The 13,237-nt window shown below is 43.5% G+C and overlaps 1 protein-coding gene across 1 annotated transcript; it reads right to left on the reverse strand.

The window, feature by feature from the left end:
- Positions 1 to 4,409: 4,409 nt before the first annotated feature.
- TMEM246 (transmembrane protein 246) lies at positions 4,410 to 5,597 on the reverse strand. The gene has a single exon (XM_010085422.1). The coding sequence runs from the start codon at positions 5,595 to 5,597 to the stop codon at positions 4,410 to 4,412; it is 1,188 nt and encodes a 395-aa protein (XP_010083724.1).
- Positions 5,598 to 13,237: the final 7,640 nt, after the last annotated feature.

Below are 13,237 nucleotides of genomic sequence, written 5' to 3' on the forward strand. Positions count from 1 at the left end.
GGACCAGTTTGCTGAAAAGACCATTGTAGATGTGGTTTCTGCACTGCTGGAGGAACACTGGACAGCACGGCAGAAAGTCAAAGAGAAAGTAGGCACTGAAGAATACATAGCTGGCCAGAAGCTTACTAACAGGGCAAGAAAATATAACACTCTTTTAATTTGTCAACATTTAAAAATCACCAGTGGTTACACACATGGGAATGTGGCACTCGTAGCTTGCCATGCAGAACAAGGTCTTGGAAATGGACATTGATATTGTTGCCTCTTAAGCCTATAGGTGCACAACTAAAACGTCTGATGGGGTGGATTCTCTCAAAGCATGAGTTGTCAGGACAGATTGTGGAAATGAAGTTACTCTAGCAACAGAGACACATGCAGTGAAGAAGCACAGATCATGCAGTATCTATATGCATTTTTGGCAGATGCATGTTATACTGAAGATTGTTCAGAACCGTATGTTGGGCCCTGCCATCTGGTGAATTTGGATACATCATCTATAAATCTGGTGTGGAAATACACAAAAATAAACTCTAACTTCTTGAGAGAAACAGACAGTGCCTTTGCAACTACAACTGTCTCCCACAGAAAATAACCTTTTCTGTTTTGTGAAGGATATACCCTTTCTGTACAAAAGTATATCAAGGTTAAATTTCAGCACTTAGACCTTAATATTCTCTCAGATCCCCATTACAATGCCTCTGTACTTGACTGGAGAAGGGCCTGAACAACCTGGTCCAATAAGACCTGCTTTGGGTGGGCAACAGACCAGGGATCTTCAGAGGTCCTTTTCAACCTGAGTTGTTGGAGGATGCAAATTATTACATCCATGCAGATGCATGAATACAGAAGTATCTTTCTTAGTCAAATAAAGAAAGAGATGGATCTGCCAGTCAAGAAAACGAACAGTGGCATACAAAAAGAAGAGACAATAGAGTTTTAATAGAAAGGCTGTTTATTTGGTAGAAAGTTTGCTTGTAAATGTCTTTAGAAATAAAGTAATTCACCCTTCATCCAGCCAAACTGCTGTTCAAATACTCAGTCTGGTGTTTCACAGCTCCCCACCACTGAGAGGAAGGATTTTTTCCTTCTCTCTTCAAATGCAGTGCCTTCTCACCACAACATTGCTACTTACTGTAGTTAGAAAATGCTCCTGGGCTTCTGGTCTAATGGAGACCTATCAATTTACGGCTTGTCTTGTGCCAGAATTGTACTTATGTTTGACATGCCTTGGAAATAAAGGTACTTTTTGTTTAACTGAATAACTTCCCCTGAACTTTCTTGGCCAATAATGGCTTGACTCCTGCTGTCTGGCCCATCGAGAAAGAATCCTCTTGTGCAAGCAGTAGTTGCTGCAATGAAAAATAGTCTGAACTATTGGGTATGAACCTACACCCAACAAAAGCCATGTTGTTTGTTTTAAAAATAGTCACTATGTTTGTTTTAATATGAATAAAACCAAACTCTTAATGCACATTTCAAGGAGTTAATGCTAGACCTCAAACTTACATAGCCTGAGATATAGCAACTCAGCTCCACTCCTCTGATAGAAAGGCAAGGGAAAAGGCTTGTGTGTTTGAAACTGCAACAGGAATTAAAAACTCACAGTAACCTCCCATTTTCTGTTCCAAGGGCAAAGTACACTTCTCTGACTTGTCATTTCTCATAAAACACGTGCAAAGAAAACAGAAAAAAAAATCAATCTCCTTGTGAAAGCTCAGAGGCAGCAGCAGAAGGAAGGAACACTTGCCTGAGATGCCACATTGGCATAGTGGGTGCTGAGCAAGTACCCAGGTAACTCTGAAATAGCCCCCAGCAGGCTCAGTAAAAGAAGCACCTGTGTTGTATAGGTGAATTGGGCACTTAAAGAAACTATTGCGGAAGAACCTGAATAATTTATTAACCTGCTCCTTGCACAAACAGGTTCATTCTTAACAGGTTTATCAGAAACAATCTTACCTGCAGGTTCAAGTTGTAGGCCCTCTGCATATAGTTTGATCTCCCAGTCAACTTCTCTTGTCTCTTATGCCCTGAAAATTGTCTTCTAGTTTAGAACAGATGCCTCAAATTCATGTTCTTTATTTTCAGCTCTGAAGCTCAGTGGAATTATTGACTTCCCCTGGACTCTCGAGATGACAAATAAAGTACTGGGCAAATAACTTCAAGACAAACACATAAATCATTTCCCACTTAAAAATATGTATTAACTGCATATAGTTAGCTGGTTTCCTTTCTAAGGTTTCTTTCTTTCTTTTCCTTCCTCCTTTTTCCTTTCCCTGTCCCACTTGTTGTACCTTGCTGTGAGATTTTCTTTGCAAGAATGAGTATAAATGGACCCTCATGAAAAGAACAGGGCATTGTCCTGGATTTGTACAGTACTAAGACAGAAAAAGAGTGGAGAGAAAGCACACCGCACCGAAACATTCACAGCTGAAGATGCAGAAACAAACAAGTTGCATTTCCTGATGTGTGCAGGCACTCAGTGGAATAAATATACAATGACACTCAAATCCTGCCATCTTAACCATGTCATAGTAAAGCCTGAGAACAGGTTTGCCCACCTGCCACTGTGTCACCACTCTGTTATCTTTGGGGTTTTCAGCAGCTGGGAATAAATCGTGGTTTGGCCTGTGAGATTTTTTCCTGTGTCCTCTGACAGGAGAGGTGCTTTGTCTTTGGAATGACATCGAGTCCACAAACAGTTTTTACCCACACCTGATTTCCAAATGTGTTATAAAAGTATCCCTGCTTATTACTAAAAGAGCAAAGCACAGCTCTGTGTTGTGAATCCATTGCTAATTGGCCAACTTGCACTGTGCATTTGTGTTGTTTATTGGATATCCATCATGCACCAACAGCTGGAGCTTTCTTTGGTTTAATCTCTCAGGAGTTTCATGTCTTTCACACCTACAACAAGACGTGTTAAGAGCTTAAGGCATAAATCACCTGGGAGAGACTAGGGGAAAAAAAATTCAAAGTAGAGCTCTTCCTTCACCAAAACCAAAAACCCAAACAATGCCCACTGACCAAAACACCACAAAAATATTGCACTTGGCTCATTCCAAAGCTAGGAATACGGTTTCAAAAATAGTTCAATCAAGCTCCACGCGTAAATGAATTCAACTCAAAGTCCACTAAAGCCAAGGTGGGCTTTTCACTAGACATCAGCATTTTGGTGCCAGTTTTGATTCTGTATGAGATCTCTTGTCATCTGCATGGTTTGGTATTTCATTAAGCCCACAGCTGTGGTACCAAGTACCTATCCCAAATGCCTAAAAACCAGAGCACATTCATTAAGTTAATGAGTCAGTATCAGTGGCACCTTGATGTGCTGTGCTGGTGTTGCTTGTTTTTAAGAACAGCCAGCTTTGTTTCCTGTTGGTATTTTGCTTGCTGCCAGGAGCAGTGAATGAACCATGTAGGCTGAGCTGTGAGTTACAGCTACAAAATGAAACAAGGATCCTGCACAATAGCACCACCTGACCTGATCTTGCCTTTGACTCTGTGCTGGCAGAAGTCAAGGTGAATTCATTTTGAATGTCTAAGTCCAATCGGCAACTGATAAGGCCTCTTTTAAAATGACCTGAATCCACTAGAAGTAGTTGTGATACCAACCAACACAGTTCTCATCTTATGCTGTTCATAATGTCTGAAATGTATCGATGAAAATGTGCATTTGTGACCTGCCTGTGTAACATCAATGGCTGTTACTCTGTTTTCCTATTCCTACCTTCAGAAGTGACCTTTAACGAAGAGCGGAGCCTTTGTTTATAAGAGCCTCTGTTCCAAGAGAAAGGAGTGGGAAGGGTGGAGGTGGGAACTGTAGGAGTAGACATATATAGAGGCTTCGTAAAATTTGAATAATCTAGGTGAAATTTGTGGGAAAGTTCACATAAACCACTGTTGCTTTTGAAAGGTCTGCTCGAAACCACAGCTTTGAAAGAGACAAGAGGTCAGAGATCAGACCTGAGTGAGGAGGGGAAAATAAGGGCTCTTCCTCCTCACTAGCTTAAATGTGAAACATTCACATGGTCCAACATTTCTGTTGCCCTAAGGTGAGAATTTCTGTTACCCATGTAAGGGAGAGTGGCAGTATGGCTGTTCATATTTGTGTCAGAGCTTTTTTCTGTAAGAATTATTAAGGAGAGTAGAAAATTCACACCCTCAGCTGGAATCCTCCAGTCCCCTCCCAGATGGTGCGTGGTAATTAGTTCCAAGTGTGTATCAAATAGCGTCTGCATGTACATAAGTTTATTTTGTAAGCATTTTTTTTTTTGGTAAAGAGAGTTATATTTGTCCACTTGGAGGCACAGGATGCCCAACGTGAGCAGCACGACATCCAAGTTCGCGCACTGTCTCTCTGCCCAGTGGCAAGTTCTCTTGGGCTTTGTGTCTGGAAAGGCATGAACAGGTCACAGCAGTTTCGGGTTGTCATTTACCCGAAGGCTGGAATACATTCCCACGTGCCGGACCAGATTGGGTTCTACCACATAGGCGTTCTCCCCCTTAGTACGTAGCAGCGAGTAGAGGGCAATATCTTTAGCAAAACCCTGGTGGCAGTGCAGCCCCTTCAGGTAACTTAAGGCACGCTGGGCAGAAGGAGCAGAGAAAAGCATAGCAGGTGTGCAGCACTCAGTGACTGGCACGATATTATACAGCGTGGGGGCCAGCCGGCGCAGCTCCAGCATGTAATGCCGTCCCACCAGCTCTGACAAAGCCATGCTGTACAAAGCAAAGAACAAGACAATGGGCCAACTGAGGGTGGGGCGCCGAGTTGCCCAGGAGTACACGCAGTTCAGCACAGGCCCCAGAAACATGCCCAGACCTAGCCACTCGAGGATTCTCATGGGCTCGGGGTTGAAGTAGCGCTGAAGTCTCTCAGGATGGTACAGCTTGAAGTAGAGTGCATCTCTGAGGTATGGTTTGGAGAACCGGGCCAACAAGAGGTGCTGCAAGACGGCAAATATCTCCTCCTCGGGCACAGCATCATCTTCCACTACAAGGACGTATTCAGGGTTGTATGTCAACAGCGACTGCTCAAGGCAGAAGACGTAGTCCTGCTTCTCCTTCTCGAACTGGTTCACTTTGGGGTCAGGGTTCTCCCCGGTTTTGTCACGACTAACCATAGGAAAGAAGCTGCTCAGCAGCTTGACATCCTGATGGCTGCTGGGGTCTGACTCCACATTACAGAGGAGAATGCGGTGGCTCCGGCAACGTGTACCACATTTCTGGAGGAGACGGTGGAAACGGGAGGCCACTTGCAAGACATAGTGGAAATCATTTCGCCTCTGCACAGTGATAATGGTGACCAACAGCAAGGGCTGGAAGGTGACACTGCCAGAGGCCTCAGAGGCATTTGGTATCTGCAGCTTCTCAAAGTAATGAAGGGCAGCCTGTCCCTCCCACTGGTTCTGCTGCAGGAACTCCTGGCTCATGGGGTTCAGGTGCCAGCGCCGCAAATAGAAATAAGAGTGGAGGAGCCGATGGCAAATCAAAGGTGCAAGCACACCAAACGTCACCACAGTCAGTGTGAGGAGATGGATAAAAGGACTGGACCAACGGCACCACCTACCATAGAGCTGCCATGCTTGGTGTAACATGGCTGCTGCAGAAGGGCAACCCTGCTCTATTCATGCCCCTATTCCTTCAATTCCGATGCATCCTCCCTGGATTGCAAAGTATCGCTGGGGTAGTGACTCCCAAACCTGTACAGTTTGTCCAAGCCTAGAGTGGAGGAAAAAAGATGGTTAATGAAATAGGAACTGTCAGAGTGTGAAGACTGTGATTTGAGAAAATTGAAAGCTGAGGGCTAGTCACTTAGTAAGCCAAAATAAAACACCTCTGAGGAGCCCCATGTGGTGGGGGCATCACAGAATTGTTGTGGGAGGTTGAGGAAAGATAAGCCAAACTCCATTTTCAGCAAAGTGCCCATAAGGCCTTTTCATTATGTAGGAGCTCTGATCTGACTTAGGTAGACAGGACTTTGTTGTGTTTGTTACTGTGCTTGAAACGCACAACAGGCAACGTGGATGCACGATGTGTGGAAATCCCTTTCTGTTAAAGGCAGAGAACTTCTATACAACTATCTGGTCACAGTGACATAGTCAGGCTTGGGTCAGAGCCAAGAATCAAAGCCAGATCTCTTGTATCTTAGCCTAGCACATATTTTTGAGACAAACTTTTACCTCTGTGGAATGACACATGCTTCCCTTCTGTCGCTCACACGTTTCCAAATGCATGCTTTTTCACTTTACTTCCCAGAGTGTGAGGCAAGATAGCAAGCTACCAATTTACGTCACTAAAGGCATGTGTACGCTAAGTGTAACGTCTCTGTGTCTCTCAAATGTCTCCTCCTCTCTAGACCCTGTGAAATACAGTCACAGCAAGATTAGCAAGTCACAGTTGAGCTATTGACTCATATTTGTTATTTAAAAGTTTGTCATTTTAAATGATATGCCTTTAATTTAAAGATGAAACATTTATATAATAAATACATCTATATATTTGTATAAACACACACCCTTTAAGCAAACATCCATATTTTGCCGTATGTGGTTTTTCTGCTCTGCTTCTCTGGGCTCCCATAAACACCTAACAGCCTGGCTGTCAGAAACTTACACAAAATCAAAGCAATTGGGCTGTTCAGATGAATTCCTGTGTGCCAGAAATTTCCCTTTTTAATCTGCTGTTTATTTTTCCCTTATGCTTTCCATTCCTTCTCCTTATGAACCGACTTACTCATGCCCCCCCAGCTGACTGTGCCACATTCAGTGGAGAGTTTCTCCCATTTTCAACCTTCTGCCTTCACCAAGTTACGAGCATCAAATGGTGCTCCCAGACCAACATGTTACCCTTTTTCCTTGTCTGTACTGTTACCTGAAGCAGCCTAAGCAATGATGTGTGGAGGGAAAGAAATCAGGGCTGTGGCTTTTCTTTTCTGTCTCAGAAGAATGGACCATGTAAAAAAACGACTCAGAGGACACTGAGTAGGGTCTAATTCTGGGACTACTTCAAAACTGCATTATCATAGTCACAGAATTGCTGTATTTACCATGACGAGAACCGCTTCCTATTTCCATATGGAAATCTGGCAACCTTATATGAAAGGCCCTTTACTAAGATTAATGGAAAATATACAAGAGTTATTCCAACTATTTATCGAGACCAGGCACTTCATGCTGTGAGATCTCAAACCATCCTTGGATAGACTGTGGCATCAGTGTTGTGCTATCTTGTGATTCACAAAAACATAAGACTTCAAAGATTTAGTGTAATTCAGTAGAGATAACAAATCTACATGCTGATGCATGAGAATCTGCATGTCTTCCCAAATAGCTCTTTTTTTTCCCCTTTCTGATAACACAATCCTGTTTCATAGACACTGCATTGTATTGCACCAGTGGACCTTGTAAAGGCCTTAAAGGTGATGGCTGCATTTCAGCTGCCAGATCCAAGCCAGGACGATTCAGGACATGGAGACTTGAAATGCATCAGATGCAAAGACTTGACATGTAAATGCACCTATTCATCCAAAATCCAGTGCTTTCCTTTTTCTCATTTTCTGCTAACTAGTCACAAATATTAAGGGAACAGAGAAATGTAGAATCATATTCTACAACTCACACTGGCATACTCCTCTTGGTGTAAGCAGTATTGCTGGCACTGTCGCTGAGCCAGCCTCCAAATATGAAAGTGAGGACCACAGTGGGAAAAGGAGATAAAGAAAAGGTGGAAGGTAGTTTAGTTCTCACGGAGTAATGAAACTTACTTACTTTCCATCTGCCAGCTATGCTGGTGATCTGAGATACAAAAAACTGCCATCAGTGAGCTCTGTAGCTCCTGGTATATACACTGAAGTCTTAATAATCCCCAACCAAACAAGAGGCATCCTCCCTCACACCATCTTCTACTGAAAATGATGCTACAATTCTATGAAAAGGAAGAAATGGGTGTCACATCTGCCTTGCAGCAGCAGGAACAACTAGCTGGCAGCCACCTGAGCTGTGGGGGCTGCAGCCTCACACAATGAATCAAAGGGAAGCTTGCCTGAGGTCCTGCTCCTGTGCAGCCCGTGTTGTTCGAGGGCCAGGCTCTCCTGTGCCAGGAGAAGGGACTCTCCAGGTCCTTTGCAGGTGGATTCCCTTGGACGGTCAGTCCTCCCGCAGCCCTGCCTGCCTGCAAGGCTGTGCTGGCACTCCCTCTACTGGTGTCCCAGCTGCTGGCACACGGCAGAGTGGGTAAGGGGGCATGGTTAAGCACCACCCTCTCAGGAGGGTTCTCCTCCTGTCATAGAATAGTAGAATCATAGAACGGTTTGGATTGGAAGGGAACTTTAAAGATCATCGAGTTCCAACCCCCCGCCATGGGCAGGGACACCTCCCACCAGACCAGGTTGCTCAAAGCCTCATCCAGCCTGACCTTGAACACCTCCAGGGATGGGGCATCCACAGCTTCTCTGGGCAACCTGGTCCAGGGCATCACCCCCCTCACAGGAAAACATTTCTTCCTCATATCTCATCTAAATCTCCCCTCTTTCAGCTTAAAACCGTTACCCCTCATTCTACCCCTCCACCCTCCCCATCTCTCCTGTAGCCCCCTTTCAGCACTGGAAGGTACTCTATGGTCTCCATGGAGCCTTCCCTTCTCCAGGCTGAACAAGCCCAACTCTCTCAGCCTGTCCTCATATGAGAGGTGCTCTTTCTTCTTTAAGTGGCATTTCTGATGGAAAAATAAAATTTGAGGGGAAAAGCAAGAATCAGATTCAGATTTTGTAGTGCTTTAAAAAAACCTGTATGAATCCTGAACAGTAACTACTTTGCAACCATGTAAATACTTGCATTGGAAGCCACTTCTTTATATGGTCTGTGTAGAACTGAGACATTGTTTAAACATGCTTAGAAGCTATGGCAACATAAAGCTATATATTTATCTTGTTTCTTTACTTAGATCCTCATTGTGAAGATTCCTTCCAAAAACACCTGGTTTACCTGGTTCCAAATTTACATACGCATCTTCATTAGCCCCCTAATTACTTGGCTGAATTATACTGTTCAGGAAAATGTTACCTCTGCACACACTGCGGAAGAGTAGAAAAATGAGTAATGTCCTCTTTGGGGTGCAGAATACTGTCTGCTGTGCTAGTGCTTTAAGAAAAGAAAGCTGATTTTCTGTCTGTTCCAAACTCCTCTCCACAAAGGGGCAGCCATTCCTGGAACAAAGCTTCCTACGTGTTTCAAAGCTGTGAAATTTTAGGAAGGTCCTGGATAGCTAATGTGAGAGAGGCTATCTCTGTCTTCCACTGCCTGCTCTGTGAGACAAGGCCATAATTATTCCTTTATAATATTAAATTATTCCTTTTTGCCTAACTACACATCTTTTCAGTGTCAATGGGAAAAGCCATTCCTTTCCTAACAAAAAACACCACAATGGAGTCACACGGTCAGAAGCCATAGAGTCATCTCTGAGGGAAACAAAGGTAGGCTCTCGGAAAAGAGAAAGGCCAGCCCCGACCTCAGCCATAACGGTGGTAGCAATAACAGTGTTCACACAAGTTGTAGTTTTGACTTGTGTGTTGATCCTACAGTGGCATCCCAAGTTGGAACCTTTTTGCAAAAAACCACTTCTACACCCCAACCAAACATTGTGCGAACAACCTGCAACCTCAGGACTCTGGCAGAGCCAAGAGCTTTTTGGCTGTGATAGTGCACCAGCAAACAGTCCTGCTTGAATCTGAGGAAAATGATGCAAGCTTCACAAAGTCGTAAAGAGCCATATAGATCTCCTTCTGTTTCATGTATGCATGCTGACAGCTGACTGTTGTATACAGATATCCTCAGCTTCCGAAACCTGAGGCCCTACCATGAGCTGATCCCTATTACTGGACCAGATGGCCAGCTTTTCTCATCTGCAATTCCTCTCGTTTTCTCACAGCTTTTAGTAGGTCAGGTGCCAGACAATATTTCTAGAATGCGTTCAAGATTGCCTTGAAAACAGTGGTGCCCAGCAGAAGCCAAGCATTCACAGATCTGACCATCACACTTAGATGCCAAACTGGGAGTTGGGCTCCCTAGAAAATACAAACCATCCTGGCAAAAGCTGTGCTTCTAAAAAGATTCAGCAGCATCTTAATGGTAACAGCTCAGCAATTGTTCCTTGACTGTATTTTACTAGCAGGTACCAAATATATCTCTTACCTCTTCTACATCAACCACTGCTTACAGCAGTCGTCATTATGTTGTTTCCAGACAATGAATGTCAAATAAGCCAGGCTGTTTCATTTAATTTTCATCTAAAATGCTTCCTGCTATGGCAAAGACTAGGCTGCTGGTGATGCACTTGATCTGTCGGTTCTCTTAGAACTTTCTGTTCACTTTCTGTTTCTTATGGTCTCTGTACTAAAGCCATAACATTGGCTAACAGGTCTAACAGGTTATAGATAGCTTGAAGCGTAAGAGAAGTGGCTGGAGAGGTGGAGAGGCTTTGGAGTTGTCCCTTTTCAGGACCTAGGTGGTGTACGAGGAAGAAATCAATGGCACAGATGTCTGTTTTGACCTGCTATTCCTCAGAGCCTGTCAGTGAACCTGAAACCTTTTTCTGGCCAAGGAGATGGAATTTAAGCACTATTTTAAAAGTCAAAATGCACAGATACACAGGGAGTAACCCTGTCCAGGCAGGAAACCCCAGAAACTGCAGAATTGTATCTTGAATGTAAATTTATTGATAGGCTGGCCTGCTTTTATCATTTAACTGTAGTTAACTTTTACAGGTTATTAATAAATCCCTAGAAATCCAGGGACCACAATTTGAAAGCTACTGAACTAACACGTACATGGATGTGGCAGCTGGAAGATACTTTCTCCATTTCCCTTGAACTGAGAAGGTAAAACTATGCCACCAGTGAAACAGGCTATGAACTGAATGTATATTAATCACAGTTATTTCCCCAACTTCTGTCTTATCACATACATTAATCTTCCTCTGCCACATAAATCTGAAGGGGGCCCATTCTCAACACCTGCTGACTTTCACCTGGCTGCCTCCCCGCTATGCAACATTACGGGAAAGCAATGTTCTTCCCAGTTGCTATCAAGCAGTAAGGTCAGTGTGCAGATCAAGTGGGAGTGCAAAGCAGCCTGGAGAAGAGAGTTCTGCAGGACAACAGCTTAACACAAAGACTTGGGCAAGGAGTTTTGTGAGGAGCTGTCTTTTAGAAGATGACACCAAAGGTTTACATGGCTTTAAAATTATTTTTGAAATCTGTATCTGTCTGAATTTACATTTTATTCTGTGACAGAAGTAAAAAAAAAAATGATACATTGTTAGAGAATTTGATAATGATCTGTATAAAAACTGCTGCATATTTTCACACAGATCTGCCTGGAGCCCCTTCAAAACCTTAAATACGGCTTTTGGTTTAAGCTCACTTGTCCTTTAGTATAAAATTTACATCCTGATTTGTTAAAAAAATAAAAATTGTATTAGACAAAGTGCTAATTAGCTATTATTAGCACCAGCTATTACCTTTTGCTGTCTGCTCTTCAAATCTCAGAGCTAAATGCGCATTGATTCATCCAAGGTGCTTTCAATAACTGGTATTTTACCTCCTAGTGCCACAGCCTTTTGCTAAAATAAGACCAGGGCTCCTGGTCTCATTATTGCTTAATCATAATTTGATTATAATGTAATTACCAATCACTGATTAATTATAACTTGATCATCATTTAATAATTAATAAAACCTTTTAGTTAACCCCACAATTATGACTCCTCTTAATGATCCACCTGTGACAGCAGGACTGGGGGTGTGTGTATATGAATGGGGGGACACTGAAAGAAAAGGAAACAGATGTGGTGATGGCTGCTAAATGCAGAAGATGTTCCAGCTTTACTGTTGTTCATTTATGACTGTAAAGAATAAAACACAGTAATTAGGGATTTTTTTTTTTTTGTGAGGAAAGGCCTTTGCTGATAAGGCTGTTAAGTTTCCAGCTGCGATAGGTCTATGTAACAATAAAATGACAAAACTGTACCAGGCGACAACCAGAATGTTCTGAGTCTAACCTCTGTTTGAAAGAAAAAATGGTTTAGTCATATTGATAAACAGCATTCGTCTTTTAAGAGACACAGTCTACTAATGTTACACAGTACTGCTGACTTCTCTGTCTTCATCACTTGTGCCTGAAGAATACCCTGCCTTCCTTCCCTTCACGCTCCCATGTATGAAACAGACTATCCCGCCTACAAGGGCATGGTAAATGGGATGCCCTGGTTCTGGGGGATACTGGTGATGTTTGAGCCCCAAAGGAAGAAAATGGGATAAATACAGTAGCTGAAAAATAGTCTGTTACATAATTAGTATTGCCCTTGTTTGACAGACAAGAAAGCAGCAGATTTCACATGTGCAGGAGGGTATTCCTCCTGCGTTTTGTGTTTGCAAATGCCTGATGAAGCTGGTGTACCTTTATGACAGCCCACTGATTGTACATAAAATTATTTTCTCAGTGACTATAGGACAGCAAGCCCGCCTATGAACCTGCAGTGCACAGTGGTAGAGCTCCATGTTTTGCTGCACCATCAGCACAACTGCAAACTTCCTCCACAGCCTACGATTTTAAATGTCAGTGACTTCAGCCCTCAGGTTTCCTAGGTGCTCTTCTGTCCCTTTGGGAGTGCTGCCAGGTAGCACAAGGTGACCTGTAAAGCACTGGGATTAACAGCAGTTACCTTAGCGATGATGGTCAAAGAGGAGAGGGCGTTAGATAAGAAAAGCTGATCCCCCCCCAACAAGACACCCTCTGCCCTCCTTGCAGAGACACAGATGGTATTTAAGTGTGTCCCAGGCCTCAACGCCCTTGCCCGGACTTCAGACCAGAGAAATTCTGTCCATGCTTTTGCTGTGGCTGAGGGCTCCTCTGGGTGGCACCAGGCACAGGGTGAAAACTGGATAGATTTTTTTCTTGTTTCTTTCAAAGAGTTTAATTCTCCTTCCCTAGCAGAAAAACTGCTTCTTTAGGCCCAGCCAGCCCGTGGCCACCCCCTGTTCTACTTGTCACCATGTATAGTCACGTCCTCAGAGGAAGCACAAAAACATTCCCTCTTATCCTGGAGGCTTTCCACTTCCCCCCTCCCTTGCCTGCTTCAGCTACAGCAGCTAAACCCCATTGGTTTCCAGAAAGTATGGCCTTCCTCACTGCTAATGAGTCATTAACTTCGTGGCTTCCTTCCCGATACCTCCCCCTCCC

This window comes from Pterocles gutturalis, unplaced genomic scaffold (assembly GCF_000699245.1).
Source record: "Pterocles gutturalis isolate BGI_N339 unplaced genomic scaffold, ASM69924v1 scaffold4220, whole genome shotgun sequence".
NCBI lineage: Eukaryota > Metazoa > Chordata > Aves > Pterocliformes > Pteroclidae > Pterocles > Pterocles gutturalis.